General features: G+C 43.1%; 1 protein-coding gene across 1 annotated transcript in view; it reads right to left on the reverse strand.

Moving 5' to 3' along the window:
- DNER (delta/notch like EGF repeat containing) overlaps positions 1–17,868 on the reverse strand; it is a 367,125-nt gene that overhangs the window by 220,257 nt on the left and 129,000 nt on the right. Inside the window, exons 2-4 of the mRNA XM_025405375.1 lie at positions 16,748–17,062; positions 12,937–13,031; positions 10,444–10,610 (exon numbers count right to left, since the gene is read on the reverse strand). Of these exons, the coding sequence (XP_025261160.1) occupies positions 10,444–10,610; positions 12,937–13,031; positions 16,748–17,062 (577 nt within the window). The remainder of the gene's footprint in view (positions 1–10,443; positions 10,611–12,936; positions 13,032–16,747; positions 17,063–17,868) is intronic.

Here is a 17,868-nt window from a genome sequence, read left to right on the forward strand (position 1 = left end):
AGTGCTCAAAAAATTTGGCTGAGAGCATTGTGAAAGTCTCCTGAAGGGCCGGGCGCGGTGGCTCAAGCCTGTAATCCCAGCACTTTGGGAGGCCGAGACGGGCGGATCACGAGGTCAGGAGATCGAGACTATCCTGGCTAACACAATGAAACCCCGTCTCTACTAAAAGAAAAAATACAAAAAAAAAAAAACTAGCCGGGCGAGGTGGCAGGCGCCTGTAGTCCCAGCTACTCCGGAGGCTGAGGCAGGAGAATGGCGTAAACCCCGGAGGCGGAGCTTGCAGTGAGCTGAGATCCGGCTACTGCACTCCAGCCTGGGCGACAGAGCAAGACTCCGTCTCAAAAAAAAAAAAAAAAAGAAAGTCTCCTGAGGAACTACCAGGTCCACTGGAGGAACCAGGGATCTTCCTTTCCAACCGGACAGCCTTGGTAGGAAGAGAAACATCTTATCCATCTGTGATCACCTGCTCCAGCACCACCGCAGCCTGGGAAGCCCATCCCAGCGGGGCCACTGGACCTTAGACTGCCAGCTCCAGGGACAGACGTGTCCAGAATGGAACGCTCAGGGTAACACCACAATCAATAGGTACCAATAAGTAAATCATGCTGACCATGACAATATTTAGGAGTAGGGCATATAGAAATAGGGCATGGAGTTCAGGCCAACTAATTGTTTTAAATCCTAAAATCCATTAAATAATAAATGAAGATCAAAAAGAATAATCTTGATTGCTAAGAATATTAATATGAGGTCTCGATTTAAGTAAAACTCAAATTTCATAGAAATCTTTGAACGAAGCAAATGTGAGCTATCAGAATTTGATGTAAATTATGCCATTCAGGGAAGCTTTATATTTCCTCTGCTTTTGTTCTTTTCGAACTATTGCTTTGACCATTCCTATGGGTCTCCCCGCTACACTCCCCACCCCATCATCGCAGGGAGCTCAACAGACCTTACTCAACCGTGGTTTTAAAGGTTTTAAAATGACCATGAAAAGGTGAAATATTTGCATTTTTTAAAAATCTTAAGCTTTTAGTGAAAGATGTTAACGATTCTATAGATGGTATCTTTTCTAGACTTTCTTCAACTGTTTTACCCCTGGCCCCCAGAGCAAGGTATCTGAGAGGACAAAATGTAACATTCCCAAAAGAATGATGAAAAGTTTCTCTCTCTCTTTTTTTTTTTTTTTTTTGATTTGATCCTCTAAAATACTTTTAATGTAATATGTAATAAAAAGGGGGGATGAGGATTTAAATGTCACAGAGGTGGGTTGTGAAGACCTACAAAGAATTCTTAACGTTGACATTTTGCAGTTGGGAATTTCCTTCACGTGGCATTAGGAAATGGCAGAATCACTTTTACATAGGAACAAAATTTAACCAGTCAAGTGACAACCTTGTGGTCATCATGGTTGCAAGAAGCTATGGCGTGGTCCAATCTCTCTAGAAGCTTACAGTTTAATTAAACATATAAAATCATCATGCCAAAAAAAGTTGGTTGGCGGGGAATGGAGAACATTCTGATGCTACTTTGTGTGACACTGGCTGTCAATGTGATTAGCAGAAAGAAATGTGAGACGCATGACTGGTAAAGCAAAGATTTTATAAAAGAAGGGGAAGGGAGTCAGAGTGGGGAGAAACAATGCCAGCTGTACGGAGAAGAACCAGTGGGAAACCCACAGAGCTGAGTTAGGTGAACAGCTAGGAAGGCTGGCCAGCAAGCCAAACCACAGGGTTCAGAGGCAGGAAAGACACAGCCCCAGTCTGGGCTGGCCTTGGTATCTAAGAACAGGTCATGGTCCAAGGCAGAACTACTGGGACTATCATGAAATCAGGGTCCAGACCACAGAGAGGGGAACCTGCCACAGATGCAGCAGCTAGTCAGGGTAAGAGTCATGAAGCTGGGACTGTGCGCAGTGGGACTTTATGCATAAGGAAATCAGGTTTTGCTCTAGGAAGCTGGAGGAAGCTTAGTGTCTATGCATTTAGAGGAGAATATTCCAGTTCAATGTACAACCAAGGGGCCAGGGACCCCAGGAAACTTGATTTGAATGGTAAGATATACATGGGAACTCCCTCCACCAATAAAAGCTAATAAAGTACTGCAGGCTTGTTTGAGAATTGGCCAGAGACTAGAGGTTTCATGTAACTGGGCAGGTCTGGAGAATACAGAACCTGACATGAGAATGAAAGGGGCGGTGATAGAAAATGGGCAGTTCTAGAAGTGTGGATAGGCCGGGTGCCGTGGCTCATGCCTGTAATCCCAGCACTTTGGGAGGCTGAGGCAGGCGGATCATTTGAGGTCAGGACCCCATCTCTACTAAAGATACAAAAATTAGCTGGGCATAGTGGTGGGAGCCTGTAATCCCAGCTACTCAGGAGGCTGAGGCAGGAGAATCACTTGAGCCCTGGAGGCAGAGGCTACAGTGAGCAGAGATCACGCCATTGCTCTCCAGCACGGGCAACAAAGAGAGATGCTGTCTCAAAAGAAAAAAACAAACAAACAAATAAGTGTGGATAAAGCAGATATGCCCTGCCTGAGTTTTCTGATCCAAAGGAGAAAATTCGAGGGAGAACAACTTGTTAGAATATTCCAGGGTGCCAGTGTGCTAGTAAGAATTTACATTCAGTAAAGATGGATTACAAAAGATGAGTTAATGCATTTTAGAGAATCAACCCAGCTTCACTGCATCAGAGCTGGGACACAAAGATCCTGAAAAATATATAATCAATAAAGATACTATCAAGTTAAAAAAATTCCAAAAATTTAAGTGTCCTGCCGACTATCTTATTTCTTTATATCTTAACTTACTCTATAAGATCTGAGAGGCTCATGGAAATACGTAAGATTAAAGAGTGAAATTCAACTTAAGTGAATATTAGAGGCAGAGAAAATCTCACCTAAAGTCAGAGTGTACAGAAAAGAGACACGCAGACCCTCAGCTCTTCACAGTGCCAAGAGGTGAATTACTAGTTTGGTTCTGCATCTCCCCGTGGGCTTTTCTGACAACAGAAAAACGTATGCTAAGGATCTTTCACTACCTATGGGAGTCCTTTCTTCTGACATGTCCTGGTCGGTCACTCACCCTGTCTCCTCCCATCTCTTCCCTGTAACCCTGAGTCTTCCACAGGGAGCCAGGTCCTGGCTGCTCCACATGGCCAGGAAGCAGTCACAGGAGCTGGCAGTCAGACAGTAACAAGATGGCACAGGAGGACAGTTAGGGAGTGGCAGGATCTGGCCTTTTTATCTCTGGATTCCTTTTAATTCCTGAGCAGGAAACAAAAGGATTCGTCAAGAAATGGCTGAGACAAAGGAATGCACATCTAGAGACTTGATGCCTAAATTGCTAAAACAGACACACACACAGAAAATTAACACTGGCCACCATTCCTGGCTTCAGGAAGCCCTCCAGCCAAGCTGAGATGTTGGCAACATCTCCCACTCCTACTTTTCTACTGAAACTTTCCCCCCCTTTTCGATACTGCCAGCAGCCCTTACCCCAGCTAATATAGTCCCAGTGGTGTCCCCTGCCTTTCAGGAAGACATTCTCCAAAATCACTCTCTGTCGAATTTACAGAATGAGGTACTCCAGCTCCAGTTGCTTTTGAGACTTTCATTTTAAAGGACAAGGCTTCTAGGAATAGTTTGCCCAGAAGGGAGGGAAGCAGAGTTCAAGAATAAGAAAACAGAGCTTTACTAAGGAATTCCAAAGAACTACCTGGAAATTCACATCGAAGACTAGAAGATCCCTCTTTTTGCTAAGATAAACAGAGAACTCAAGAAATATCATCCACACCTTGAGGCCTACCTTTACATAAATGTGTTCATATCCAAGATAAGAGGCAGCTGGGTGGAGGCAGGTGCCATGTTCAAAGGTTCTGTTACATGCTTGTTGAAATGTAACTCTCTTTCCAGTTGTGATGGCCACTAGTCCATTTCTAGCACTGTTATCAAATGATCTTACTAGCACAGACTACTGTGCCATCAAAATGCCACACACACACTGCCCTTTGTACGTCCAAGGAGAATACTAGCCTGCCTTCCCTCTCTTTGGCAGAGTTAGCTGCTCCTTCCTCTGAATCCCATGGCCACTTATATACAACCCTGTCTTGGGCACTTGTCTAAGCTTCTGCTGCCTCATTCACTCAGAGACCACACCTAAATCATCTTTGCATGTCCAGACTACCACAGTGTTTGGAAAATAAGAGGCATGCAATGCATCTTTTCTAAACTAATACAGAAGTGAATATTTCCCACAGCTCTGCTGCCTACAGATATAAATAAATAATTTAAGTTCCTCAATATGGAGACTTAGGAAGCAGGTACATCTGTCAAAGGAAATATCACTGGATGAGCAGAGAATGCTGAAAAACATACATCCTCCCACAGGTAGCTTTAAGTGGTGCTCTGCAATTTTTAGGGACTCGGATATCTTTGAGAATCCAATGAGGTTTTGACTCTCTCCTGAAAACGATGCACAGATATACCAAAGTACATTTTCGGGAGATTCATGAGATATATGAAGTGGACTTTTGACTCCTATGACTACCTCAAAACCAGAGGCCCACTGAGCCCAAATTAGGAATTTTTGCCTAAGAATAATGGTATTTGTTGGCTGAGTATTGAGAATTCCATTTTTTTCCCTAAACATAGTATAAACTGTTAGGCTACAAAACACTGTATCTCCAAGGAAGCATCACTGTGCCAGTCAGGACACAGCATTAGGTAAGTCCATAAGAATGAAACCTTGGGGGCTGTGAAGGGCCAGAGCACCAGGACAGTCTCACTACTTTGGTAAAAGAAAAGTCTTATTCCTCCTTATACCTCCCAAAGTACCTAGTTCTTCGTGTCTTATTTCTCAAGAGAAAAACAAACAAATAAAGTGAATGCACTGCCGTAGGAACCATTTTCAAAACAAGAATCTTTTCAGGCTAGAAATGTAGAATCAAGGCAACTGAAAGCATTCTCTCTAGAGCTCCTAGGAGGCTCAGAGGAGTCACGGGCAGACTGGGAAACGTTCTAACCCAGTTAAGATGTCGGTTACAAAGACCTGCAAATTGTTGGTTTCCAGGGTTCCGTGGTTAATTTCCAAGATTCCGAGATCAATCCTGAAGAAATGACCTCAGCTCCAACAAGGACATTCTTATCAGCCATGGGTTGTACCATTCACGCCTTGGAAGTTACAGCAGATCTAAAGTTATGAGAGAAGCATTTTAGGAGTCCATACAGGAAATACCAATGGTCTGGATTAAACAGTAATGTGCACTTATAAGTTAGACATTTTAAAAAATGTACTGAAACTGTAAGAAAGGATGGTACAAATGTGTACCTAATGAAAGCGATTGAAAAAATAGTAGGCTATGGGTAGGAGAACAGAATGAAGGAAAAGAAAAAGGCAAATATAGGAAGCTAGAAAGACCAGTATAAAGGAACAATGGAGAGAGGAATAGACTGGATCAAAACGAAGATAACTTCAAAGAAGAGAGAAGGGGTAAAATATCAGATGGAGGTAACAACACGAACCATAAGAAAGAAAAGTGTGCAGGAAAAAAGTCAGGGTTTCTCTGAGGCAGGCAGGGAATGTGGATAAAGCAGACAGGCCCTGCCTGAGTTTTCTGATCCAAAGGAGAATATTCCAGGGAGAATAACTGTTAGAATATTCCAGGGTGCCTCTGTGTGTATAAGAATGTAGCAGTTAAAGGAGATCTGAGAATGCATGTTGAATAGAATTTTAACCAGCCATTTTCTTCATAAACCACTCCAGAAGAGGGGGATTTCAGTGAGGCCTTAGAAATGAGGTGTGTTTAGAGGTCTGAGGCTCAGAGAGAACGGGGGTGGGAGAGGGTTGCATCCCCAGTGAGGATGGGGCTGGCAGTGAGCTGGAGGGCAGAAGTTCACTGCGCAGAATAGAGGAGAACTATGCCTGAGGGCAGGGGGCAAGATGGGGAAAAGCCTTAAAAGCGGCCCAAAGGGGCTTTCACCAAAGGAAATGGTGACCTTCAGCAGCTTCCTAACACAGAAGCCACACTCCAGAGATCTGGTTTGATCCTCACCCCTGAGATCGGCCATCACATCTAAGCAACAGCCAGTTTAAAAATACATATATATCTCATACTTAAGACAGGCAAGCCATAGCTGTTTCATGGAAATGTGACTAGAGCAATGAATTTGACTCTTTGAAAATACTAAACATCCAGCAAATGAATCATTCAGGACACTAATGAGTGCCTCTGATGCTCCCCGTGAGACAGACAACGTTAAACAAAGGCTAATTTAGATATGTACCCCAATGCGTGGCATCAAGCAAATAACATATTTGGAAGTAACATATTTAGGGAAAACAGGACAGATAATTAAAGAGAGGACAGAAGAGTCGAAATGTGGTGGCAACACAGGAGGAAAGAAGTTGAGGCACAGAGAGAAGAACAACACACTTGGTAAAAAGTTCTATCATCTCTTTCTCTCTGCAAAACACTATAAATATTAACAAGGCAGTGGTCATGAAGGAAAACCATAAAGAAATGAACTGTAATAACATGGAAATAAGCCAAATGTAAGTATATTATCTTCATCTGGAATGAGGAACATTAGGCTCCCGGCAATAAACTTTTGAAGAGTATTTGTGTAAATCTGGTGACAGCAACCAAGTTTGTCTCCCAAAGACACAGAAGGGACTCCTCTGCTCTGTTGCCTAGAAACAGGAAAATACCTTTGGCCATCAGTTATGTTTATATTTATTTATTTATTTATTATCCAGCTGAATTTAACATTTGCGGTCCTTAGTTATGCATGTGCAAACTATCGAGAGCGAAGGGAAAGCAGGAGACAGTCAATTCCTGAAAGTGCCTCAAACTTCTCTCTAAAAAGCAAGCAGGAGGGACAGAAACACAGCAACATAATTCTGAAACTTTACTCTTCCTCTACTGTAGAAGTTTTCTTCCGCCCACCCTAGCATCGGTTTGTTTGTTAAATGAACGCCACTGTACTCTTAAAAATAGCCTGAGCTAAAACGTATTTGGGTCTAGAAAGTCCAGATTGTAAAAGTAAATTGCTTTAATAAGCTCCTTTTTAAAAATAAAACAAAAAGAGCGTTAAACACATGTCAACATAGTGAGCATCAGGCGTCTGCAAAGATTGCAAAAGATACATCTTGTTTCTTAAAGATGAAAAAATTTTATAAGAGAAGCAGCTGGCGGTGTGGAGGTGGAGCTGATTTATCATGGTTAGGAACCTGGCCGTCCCTCCCCAGGAAGAGCTCAGGACAGGACTGCTGGCTACCTTTGAAGAGAATAACACCAAAAGATCATGATCTCCTTACAAAGCCACATAAAAGACCCAGAAAGCCCTAAGTAGAAAATTTAGAAAGATATCAAATTTTCAAAATGAAAAAAAAAAATGGTTTATCAAAATAAAGGATGTTACTCAAAATCATTGCCTTCTCCTCATAATCTAAAGTATAATTTGGGGAAAAGAATTCCTTAACATAGTTATTAATATATCAAAGTTTTAAAGATTATTCCCCCAAGGAATAATACATTTCATCTAAGATAATTTTTGCCACAAAATTTTTGGTTAGCAAAATGAGCTCAAAATATGTACGAGTTCAAGAGATTTCTTCTATCCCAAAAGAATAAATTTACATTAATACTGGAAAATCCATCTCAATTAATCCCCATCCTCAATCCCAATGTCAGTCTAAGGTCATAGTTATGTTACAACCAAAAGTAGTATAAAATGTGAACTTATACAGACGCTCCTCAACTTACAATGAGGTCACATTCCAATAAACCTAGTGTAAACTGAAAATACTGTAAGTCAAAAATGCATGTAATAGACTTGACCTACTGAACCTCACAGCTCAGCCTCGCCTAATTTAAACGTGCTCAAAACACTTACATTGACCAGCAGATGGGCAAAATTATCTAACACAAAGCCTATTTTATAATAAACTGTTGAATATCTTATACAACTTATTGAATACTATACTGAAAGTAAAAAACAGAATAGTTCTACGGGTGCTTGAAATACAGCTTCTATTGAATGTTAACAGCTTTCAAACCATTGTAAAGTCAAAAAGTCATTAAGTGGAACCAGCGTAGGTCAGAGACTGTCTGTATCTCAAATAAGTATCTTCTGGTAACGTTAAGAACATTTTAAAGAGTAGTGATACTTTATATGTTTTCTTGAAATATTGGCTCCATGTCATACTAAACAGAAAAACTTAAATTCAATATAAAATAAAACTATCAAAATATAGAAACTACGTCCTTTTAGATAAATCTTTACAGCAGATATCATAGCAAATAACAATTACTTGAAATGCATTGGGGAGTGAAATTTAGCTTTGATTCTTGACAAGACTTTATCGCACAATTTCTGATTATCTGTCATTCATCCTGGTAGTCAAACACCAGTCTGAAGTTAAACACACTCCTCTCTTTGACAAGCCATGTTCATTCCCCAAACTTCTCTTTACCTTCTTTTCACCCAGTAAAATTCCTGCTCCCCCAGCTGGACTTCCAAAGATTAAAAAAAGACCTTCTCATCAGAACAGGGTCAGTCAAACATAAAATACAATATAAATTATAGAGACCTGAGCACTTTCTTATATCCCTTTATCTTCATTATGATATTTGCATCATATTTTAGAGGGTGAGTCTAAAAGCATATTTTCCATTTAGCAAAATATTTAGTATTCTACAGAAAAAAAAATAGAGAAAATGCCCGAGGATAATCCTTAACATTTGTCAATTACCCTTGTATATTCGTTATCTAATTTAACCTGACCCAACAACCCTGAGAGACAGGTGCTGTTAGGAGGATGCCTACCCCATCCTCCAGGTGAGGATGGTTGCAATATATAGTCAGACAGGAGAAGGAATTAACAGCAGGATACAAGAAGCTGCTTGGGTGCATTGGACTGGGATGCGTAGATTCTAAACTTGAGCTCAGGCCTTTGAATTGAGATGCAAGATGGAACATTATGTCAGCACATGAAGGGACCAGAGTTCCAAGTTCCAACCCCAAAGGTACTATAAGCTGGATGAGAAACAAAGACAACTGAAAGGACACAGAATGCTAAACTAGGGGAAAGGTGGTACTCTGGGAACTGCCCAAGTGTCCAAGCAAGAGGCAGTGGGTTGGGGAGGGAATACTGAGGGTCTGTCTTTCTGGCAGCCATTTCTATACCAAGGCAGAGAAATTAGAAAACAACGAATTGGCCTGTAATCCCAGCACTTTGGGAGGCCAAGGTGGGCGGATCATGAGGTCAGGAGATTGAGACCATCCTGGCCAACATGGTGAAACCCCATCCCTACTAAAATACAAAAAAAAAAAAAAAAAAATGTAGCTGGGTGTGGTGGTGCACGCCTGTATTCCTAGCTACTTGGGAGGCTGAGGCAGGGGAATTGCTTGAACCCGGGAGGCCAAGGTTGCAGTAAGTTGAGATCGTACCATTGCACTCCAGCCTGGGCAACAGAGCAAGACTCTGTCTAAATAAAAACAAGAAGAAGAAAAGAAAACAGCTAATTGGACACAGTAGTTTGAGAAGGTTAAAACTACAGAAGCAAGTTCAAGAGAGAGTAAAAAGTTAGAAGTGACTGATGCAGGAGGGGCAGCTATGGAGGAGAGGGGCCCCAAAGAGAGCTGTAATCCCACCAGTTACTTCTGAGTTGAAGGCCCTGCAGTGGCAAATCACTGCAAGGTGCTTGCTTGAACGCCCTAAGTCAGGCCAGAATCAAGTGGTAACAAAGGTTATCCTGAGAGACCAACATCCAACACCTCAAGTTGCCCACAATTCCTGGAAAAAGAAGCAGATGAAAGACTCCAGAGGAAAACTGATGACCAGAGCGTTCAGTACCAAAGATCACACACCTGTGATGCCTTCGCCAGGGCTGGAACACAGTCACTGGATTCCAGAGCCCAAGCCTTTTCCACTTTGAGCCACACTAGAAATATTATGTCAGGGTCAGGCTTGGTGGTTCATGCCTGTAATCCCAACACTTTGGGAGGCCGAGGCGGGCGGATCACCTGAGGTCAGGATTTGAAGACCAACCTGGCCAGGGTGGTGAAACCCCATCTCTACTAAAAATGCAAAATGAGCCGAGTGTGATGATGGGTGCCTGTAGTCCCAGTTGCTCAGGAGGCTAAGGCAGGAGAATGACTTGAACTCGGGAGGCAGAGGTTGCAGTGAGCCGAGATCGCACCAGTGCACTCCAGCCTAGGTGACTGAGCAAGACTCCGTTAAAAAAAAAGAAAGAAAAGAAAAAGAAATATTATGTTAGAATCCAGTTTTTATTCTAAAACCTTACCAAAGTGGAGGAAATAGCATTGATGGCTAGAATTCAGATTATCTGAGCAAAATTCCCTTCTTACTGTCTCAACAACAAACCAAGGTAGGGTTGAATCAGATGCAGTGTTGAGTAGAAGATTTTGGTAACTCACCAATAAAGTGATTACTCCCCAAGGTGAGCATCTCCTCCAGGAGGACCAGTCCCCCTGAAGCCTGAAGGGGGGTCACACTTCGTCCATCTATGAGGGAGCACTGTTGGAATCCTGTGGCCGTGACCTTCCAGAGCAAAATCAGTGAGGCAGTGGCATCTTGCCGAATCCTGGAAACAGGAATGATGTAAACAGAAAGCTCCTTTCAGAAAAATTCATCTTAGAACCAGTCCTTCAAATTAAAAATGAATATAAAGATGGTATATGCATCTACCAAGGTACCAGGAAATCGATGGCATAAACATATGCGGGCGTCCAGTAAAACTGTGCACACTCCCACTTGTTCACAGCGTACCACAAAATGAGTCACTGGTAACTCACCTTTGAGTGACCACTTTGATGAACAGTAAAAGAGTACATTGAGTTCTCTTTCAGACAAATCCTTCCATAGCCACACAACATAAAGACTTTTGCTTAAATTTGTCATAAATGTGGACTGCAACCCAACACAGCCACCTGAGTTATGCTGCCAAAATAAGCAAAAGTGTGTCACCCCTCCCCCCCTCCCCTCCCCACACACACACACACACACACAATCACACACAATCCACCTCCCAATGCTTCAGGCCTCCCCTGGCTCATTTTTGGTTTAAAAAAAAAAACCCACAGAGATGGGCTCATAGAAAGCTCATCAACCTCAACCTCAACCCCAACCCCAACCCCAGCTGCCCTCCTGTGCCTTCCTCCTCACAGCCCAATGCTTCAGCTACTAGGAGCTACCCCAACCCAGTTCTTTCTCAGCTCCCAAGCTTTGTCTCCTTCTCCACGTTGGAAATGTGTTCCTAGCCCACATATTACCTGTTCCCAGAGACCCCTGACCACTTGCCAACATCCCAGCAGCTGCCCATTCTCCCCAGTGCTCCTGGAGAAGATCACAGTAGACTCTGCAGAGCCGCTCCCCTAGCACGGAGCTCCTGGCATACAGCAGGGGCTCAGTAAAGCTTTGCTACGTGACTAAATTCATGAGGAAATGAAAGTGTAAGGAGCTAGTAACCCCCACAAGTGAATTCAGAGCCCACAGGTCACTCGGCACTCCCATCTCACTTCGTCTGAGTCAGACTCTGCTAATTCTGTCCCATTCTGCAGCCTAAGGGAGTCTCAGAGAACGGCAGGTTTGTCGAGAGGAAAAAAACAAAAGCATTTAACGAGATAGAAGACCAGAAAATTCGGAAAGGTTTATCAAGGTAAGATAATATGATCTAGACAAGAAAAGGCTGAAAGATGTTTTCATAAGAGTAAAGGAAACTAGAGATCCTGCTCCTAAAACTAGACCAGGACCGCCAGGATTTAAGCTGTCATTTGAGCAGTGAAAGAAACACTTAGGACCGGGGTCCCCCTGCTGGTAGAGCTGGAAGCTGCCTCAGACTCCACCTCTCCCTCCTCTCCCGATGGGGGCGTTCCTCCTGAGCCCAAGGGGCTCCCAAGCAGCCCTTCCAGGCTCTTCCCTTGCCAGAGTGAGTTCAAGGCTGTGGGGAGCCAGGGTGCAAGAGCAATGTAACAAAGTCGCTCTTCCAAACATGTTCAGGGACTCCATTGTTTAGAAAGCCAGATAGACAAAAATGGCCATGGATACGTGGAAGAGACCTATAGTGCCTGCAGGCCCCTTAAAAGGGAGCCAATGCATCCATCTGGTTAACCAGGACACATGTTCCCAGTCTTCTAAAAATCCCCAAACACTGGGCAGCAAATGCCCCTTAGGTTGCATGGAAAGTGTGGGGAGGGCGGCAGTCAATGGCAACAGAGAAGGATGGGCAGTGGGGGGTTGTCAGCCGGCCTGAGGCACCCTAATACTGGCCCATATCCCACCCCCAGCTTTGTGCTCCTGGGCACCTGCTGACTTGAGCCTCACATAAAGCACCACACATACCAGGTCTCAGCCAGCACTGCTTCCCTATGCCTCTCCCTCTTCCCCACCAGTGACAATGGACCCTGCCATTTGAAAGAGCTTGAGTTTAAAACAAAACACTCTCTTTGTACGCTTGCTTTTAAAGAGAAAATTGTAAAAATAAGTAAGTAAAAATAATCAAAAATAAAGAGAAAATTGTAATATGCAGATTTTAAATTTGGGCCAAATTATGCATCTTAATGTAACTGATCGTTCCTTAAAACCTTAAGGGGCCAATAATTTGGGAAGCAAAGCATTCAGGAGACAAGGAATCTGGCTGGGATCTTATCTAAGGCCGCACGGTTTGTCACCTCACACCAGACTCATCCAGTCCAATTTCTCAATTCCACATCTCCAGCTTGACGACCCTCACTGTAATCTCTGAAATCGCTTCCTCTAGTTTTCAAATGACGGGGGCCACACCTACCCGTGGAATCTGCTCACATTTCTCACTTGACTGGCCACTGACACACCAGGTCCATGGATGGACACAACCCCACATATAGGTCACAGCATCACTCTTAACAGTTTGTAACTCAGAATTATCTTACTTGACTGAGGTGTTCTGTGGCACTTCAAAGGTTACCAGGCGGCCACCCGCAGAGCTGTTAGAACTGGCATTCCCACAGGCAATATCTGGGATCACCTGGGAAGGAAAAAAAACTGACATGTGATTGGGGTTGTTTATAGTATAACATAATATGATAAAGCACAATTCCATGCTGAATTTCCTTCATCCCTTTTGATGATGCAGGCGTAGGGCTAGAGAGGAGATGAAGAAGTGAAGCCTTACAAACTCAAAAGAAAATGAAATCTCTGTCATTCGATGTTCTGAAATGCAACAGCTTCCCTGAGAGCAATCTACAAATTCCTGGGATTGTTAAAACTGATCAATAGGATATTGCAAGACAGAAAGCAGATGTCACTCCCTGCTCTTTTTCCATTCATTTAACAAGCAGTCATTGACCCTTGCACGGTGCCTAACCTGATGGTAACCAGGAGGCCAACTTTAAGGACTGACTTACAAACAGCAGGTAAAAGCCTAATGAGTAGGCAAGTCAGCCTTCAACTTGCAAAGGGCATGTAGTATCAGGCCTGATGACTCCTCTCTGTGCTGGTGGGTCCAGGAGCACATGCTGAGGCTGGGGAGCTTGAACGCTGCCTTTCTTTTTCCTTGTAGGCTATACCTTCACTTTTAAATTATTTCCCAAAAGTATTATATGGATGTGTATTTTTTAAAAGAGAAGTTCAACTGGTGGGGGGAGGACTGTGCTCATCAAAAAGCATATTCCAAAACCTTGAGCTATGTCCAGTGAGATACTCCTGGCCAGTTTATGCACTTATTCCTCATGCCACAGTTACTGTCCTCCCCCATGTCAATGAAAATGAAGCAATATTAAAAGTATTCATCATCACAGAATTAATTGAGAACAATACAGAAACCCTCAGCAATTTCACTCCACAGCGCACACTTAGATATTATTTTCCAGAATGCCCTACAGTGAAATTCTATGGATAAAGCCCACCACTGATATTCAAAGATGTGAGTGTAACTTGTTACATTTGTATAACAGATGGCTGTTACCCAAGTCTCTAAGGCTCCAAATAACTTTATGCTTCCAAAGCATCATTACTTCATGGAAAGGGGGTAATAATATGCCTCCTGGTTTCCATCAGGTTAGGCATACATATTAACATGTCTTCCTCTGGCACTTTAAACCTGCCTCATGAACAGCCTAAGAAATAACTCATGATATAGGAAGACGAGGAGGCATTTCTTTCTTTCTTTCTTTCTTTTTTTTTTTTTTTGAGACGGAGTCTTGCTCTGTCGCCCAGGCTGGAGTGCAGTGGCCGGATCTCAGCTCACTGCAAGCTCCGCCTCCCGGGTTTACGCCATTCTCTTGTCTCAGCCTCCGGAGTAGCTGGGACTACAGGCGCCCGCCACCTCGCCCGGCTAGTTTTTGTATGTCTTAGTAGAGACAGGGTTTCACCGTGTTAGCCAGGATGGTCTCGATCTCCTGATCTCGTGATCCGCCCGTCTTGGCCTCCCAAAGTGCTGGGATTACAGGCTTGAGCCACCGCGCCCGGCCTCTTTTTTTTTTTAATTGAGACGGAGTCTGGCTCTGTCACCCAAACTGGAGTGCAGTGGCTGCAATCTCGGCTCACTGCAAGCTCTGCCTCCCGGCTTCACGCCATTCTCCTGCCTCAGCCTCCGGAGTAGCTGGGACTACAGGCGCCCGCCACCACACCTGGCTAATTTTTTGTATTTTTAGTAGAGACAGGGTGTCACCATGTTAGCCAGGATGGTCTCGATCTCCTGACCTCGTGATCCGCCCGTCTCAGCCTCCCGAAGTGCTGGGATTACAGGCGTGAGCCACTGCGCCCAGCAGGAAGACGAGGCGTTTCTTTTTTACACTTACCAACTGTAAAATAACATGACTTTAAATAAATAGATTGAAATGGCTGGCTGGGGAAAAATTTTCTTTTAAAGGGCACTTCTTTGATAAACTTGAATCAAATCTAGTTCACATTTAAGAACTGAGTCAGCCAGCAAAGAAGCATTAACATCATAACTTCAAAGCATTTATTAAAAGTCTGAAATCAGAACAAGTTCACAGTTTTGTAGGTAAGCTAAAAACATTGCCCTGCAGTCTGAATGTGGCCTTCATAAGCTGTGCGGTAATGCCAAAAAAAAAAAAAAAAAGTGGGTCAACCGGTAAGAATTACTCAAGGAAATAAAAGGAGAAATGCTACTATCTCTTTTAAAACAATAAAGGAAATTTCTAGACACATTCCTTGACTCTAATACATGCTATGCAAAAATCTCTGGTTTTTTTTTTTTTTTTCATTTACACTGTGAAACTTGTAATAATAATATACCGACACAGGTTTATATGGATGTCATACATATAAAGTATAAGATATAGAATGGAATTACACACCCCAATGTCACTTCAAACTCATGGTTTGGATTTGTTCCCCAACTCTTCTAGCCAGCAAATTTATTTTATGTCAACTTCTAGGAGTCTACTGAAAAGACTTTTGAAGAGCTTGAAGATAAAACAGCCAAACTCAAACTCAGATAGGAGAAGTTCCAACAAATAGACTTTGCTGTTGCCAAAATAAATAAAACTTGGAAGTTTCTTTGTCAAATGCATTCTAAAAATATGTCAAAATCATTGATAGCTTCTTTTTTCTAAACCCCACTGAAATACTTCAAGGTACCAAAAATAGAACCTAAATAACAACAGAAAGAAAAAATAGTTGAGCGTTGTGGTCTGCCGTGGTCTGAATGTTTGTGCCCCTCTAAATTCATGAGTGAAATCCTAACCTCCATGATGATGGTATTAAGATGTGGGGCCTTTGAGAGGTGGTCAGGTTAGGAGGGCACAGGGCTGGCAAATGAGATCAGTGCCCTTGTAAAAGACCTGAAAGAGCTCCAAAGCGCCTTCCACCATATGAGATTACAGTGAGAAGATGCGGGCTGTGAAGAAGCAGGCCCTCATCAGATTCTGAATCTGCCTTGATCGTGGACTTCCTAGTCTCCAAAGCTGTGAGAAATACATGTCTGTGATATGGTTTGGATATGTGTCTTCATATCTCACATGTGATCTCCAGTGTGGGAGGTGGGGTCTGGTAGGAGATGTTTGGGCCATGGGGGCAGATTCCTCATGAAAGACAGCACCATCCCCTTGGTGATAAGTGAGTTCATGTGAGATTGGATTGTTTTCTGGGACGTCTCCCTTCTCTCTCTTGCCCTCACTCTCACCACATGACACATTGGCTCCCCTTTGCCTTCCGCCATGATTGTAAGCTTCCAGAGGCTCACCAGAAGCAGATGCTAGTGCCATGCTTTATGTACAGCCTAAAGAACAATGAGCCAATAAATCCCTTTCCTCTATAAATTGCCCAGCCTCATGTATTTCTTCATAGCCACACAAGAATGGACCAATACCGTGTGTTGGTTATAAGCAACCCAGATTGTGGCGTTTTTGTGATAGCAGCCTTAAGAGACTAAGACACACTCCCAGGAAGGAAAATAAGGTCAGCAATGGAGGATCCTATGACATGTTCCTTTACATGACTACACTGAACTGTCTGCCCCAAAATCTAAGGTTATCTCACCGAAATACATGTGGATACCATTCCAAAAAATAATTTGATTCATTTTTTTGTTTACTCTTTTTATACGTACAAAACCATCACACACACAAATGCAGACAGGAATAAGTTTAGGGACATATTTTGCTCGTGATTTAACTTAAAATGTTTTCAATTTTCATTGCTGATACTAGAATCACTGGAATCACTTTAAGATTTCTGGTTTCTAATGTAAAAATGTACATGATAGAACGTTCTCACCTCCACTTGATCCCATTTCATTTCTACAACTTTCTGCCCTGTTTTCGGCTGCCAGGTAGGCAATGTCACGGTTGCCTGAGAGTGCGGCAGGATTTTGTCAGGCTCCTGAGTAGCGGGGACAGGCTGAAGCTGTCTGGGTGCCATGGATTCGGTCCAGCCAGTGGCTGGGAGACTGGGAAGTGCCTGTTCACAGTTGGGACCTTCATAGCCTTCATTGCAAATGCAGAGGTAGCCATCGCTGCTGCTGCTGCTGCTGCTGCTGCTGCTACAGTTGCCATGGTGACAAGGGTTGCTGGCACAAGGATCTGCAACAAGCTGAAATGAGACCATAAATGGGTCAATTATTCCCTCATAAGAAAAGTGGTGCCATCGCTGGGAAATTAGCTCTGTGTCTCAGAGCAACTGCTCTAATGGAAACGCTGTTCCTGTGGAATATACGTCTTAACTACTTGTGCTGTTGCAGGGGGATGTTCACCAAGGTCATCCCAACATTAACCTTACCACAGATAAGAGGCACCCAGCAAGAAAATACAAAGCGGAGAGCAGCCTCCTCGAAACCCAAAACGCCCAATAATGTTGATTTCAGGAACCAATTATTTAGAGGAATTTTCTAGGGCAAAAATAGTTAAAACTCATTAGGAAGATACCAACTTTGACATTTTCAGCTGCGAAATGATATTAGGAATCTAAATTGGAATCTCCTTTTCCACATTCTGTACCTTTGCAAGCTTTCCTCATGAGAAAAGACTGCCCAATTTATCTGCCCTGCAGATGCGCTTACCTGTATCTCTCAGTTTCCTAACTGGTCAACAATACTTTTTAAGGTGATACCGTACTATTTAATTAAAGACTTCCAAAATGATCGGTTTGCAGGACAGTTGCTGGCTAGAAGAGACTGTGGTGGGGACTTAAGCAGAATTCTATGAAATTTTTTATCTCATTACTTTGGAGGGTGATTACAGAGAAACATGACCCCTTCCCTCGCCAGATATGGAAGATGAGAACTCAGTTATATGTGTTTAAATTATGTTCGAGGTCTGGGGAAAGTGTTTATCTGAGAGTCCTTCGCTATTGACCTCTGAATGGCCATTTGTTGGTAGTCGGAGACACGCTACAAAACG

This window comes from Theropithecus gelada, chromosome 12 (genome assembly GCF_003255815.1).
Source record: "Theropithecus gelada isolate Dixy chromosome 12, Tgel_1.0, whole genome shotgun sequence".
In the NCBI taxonomy this organism is placed as follows: domain Eukaryota; kingdom Metazoa; phylum Chordata; class Mammalia; order Primates; family Cercopithecidae; genus Theropithecus; species Theropithecus gelada.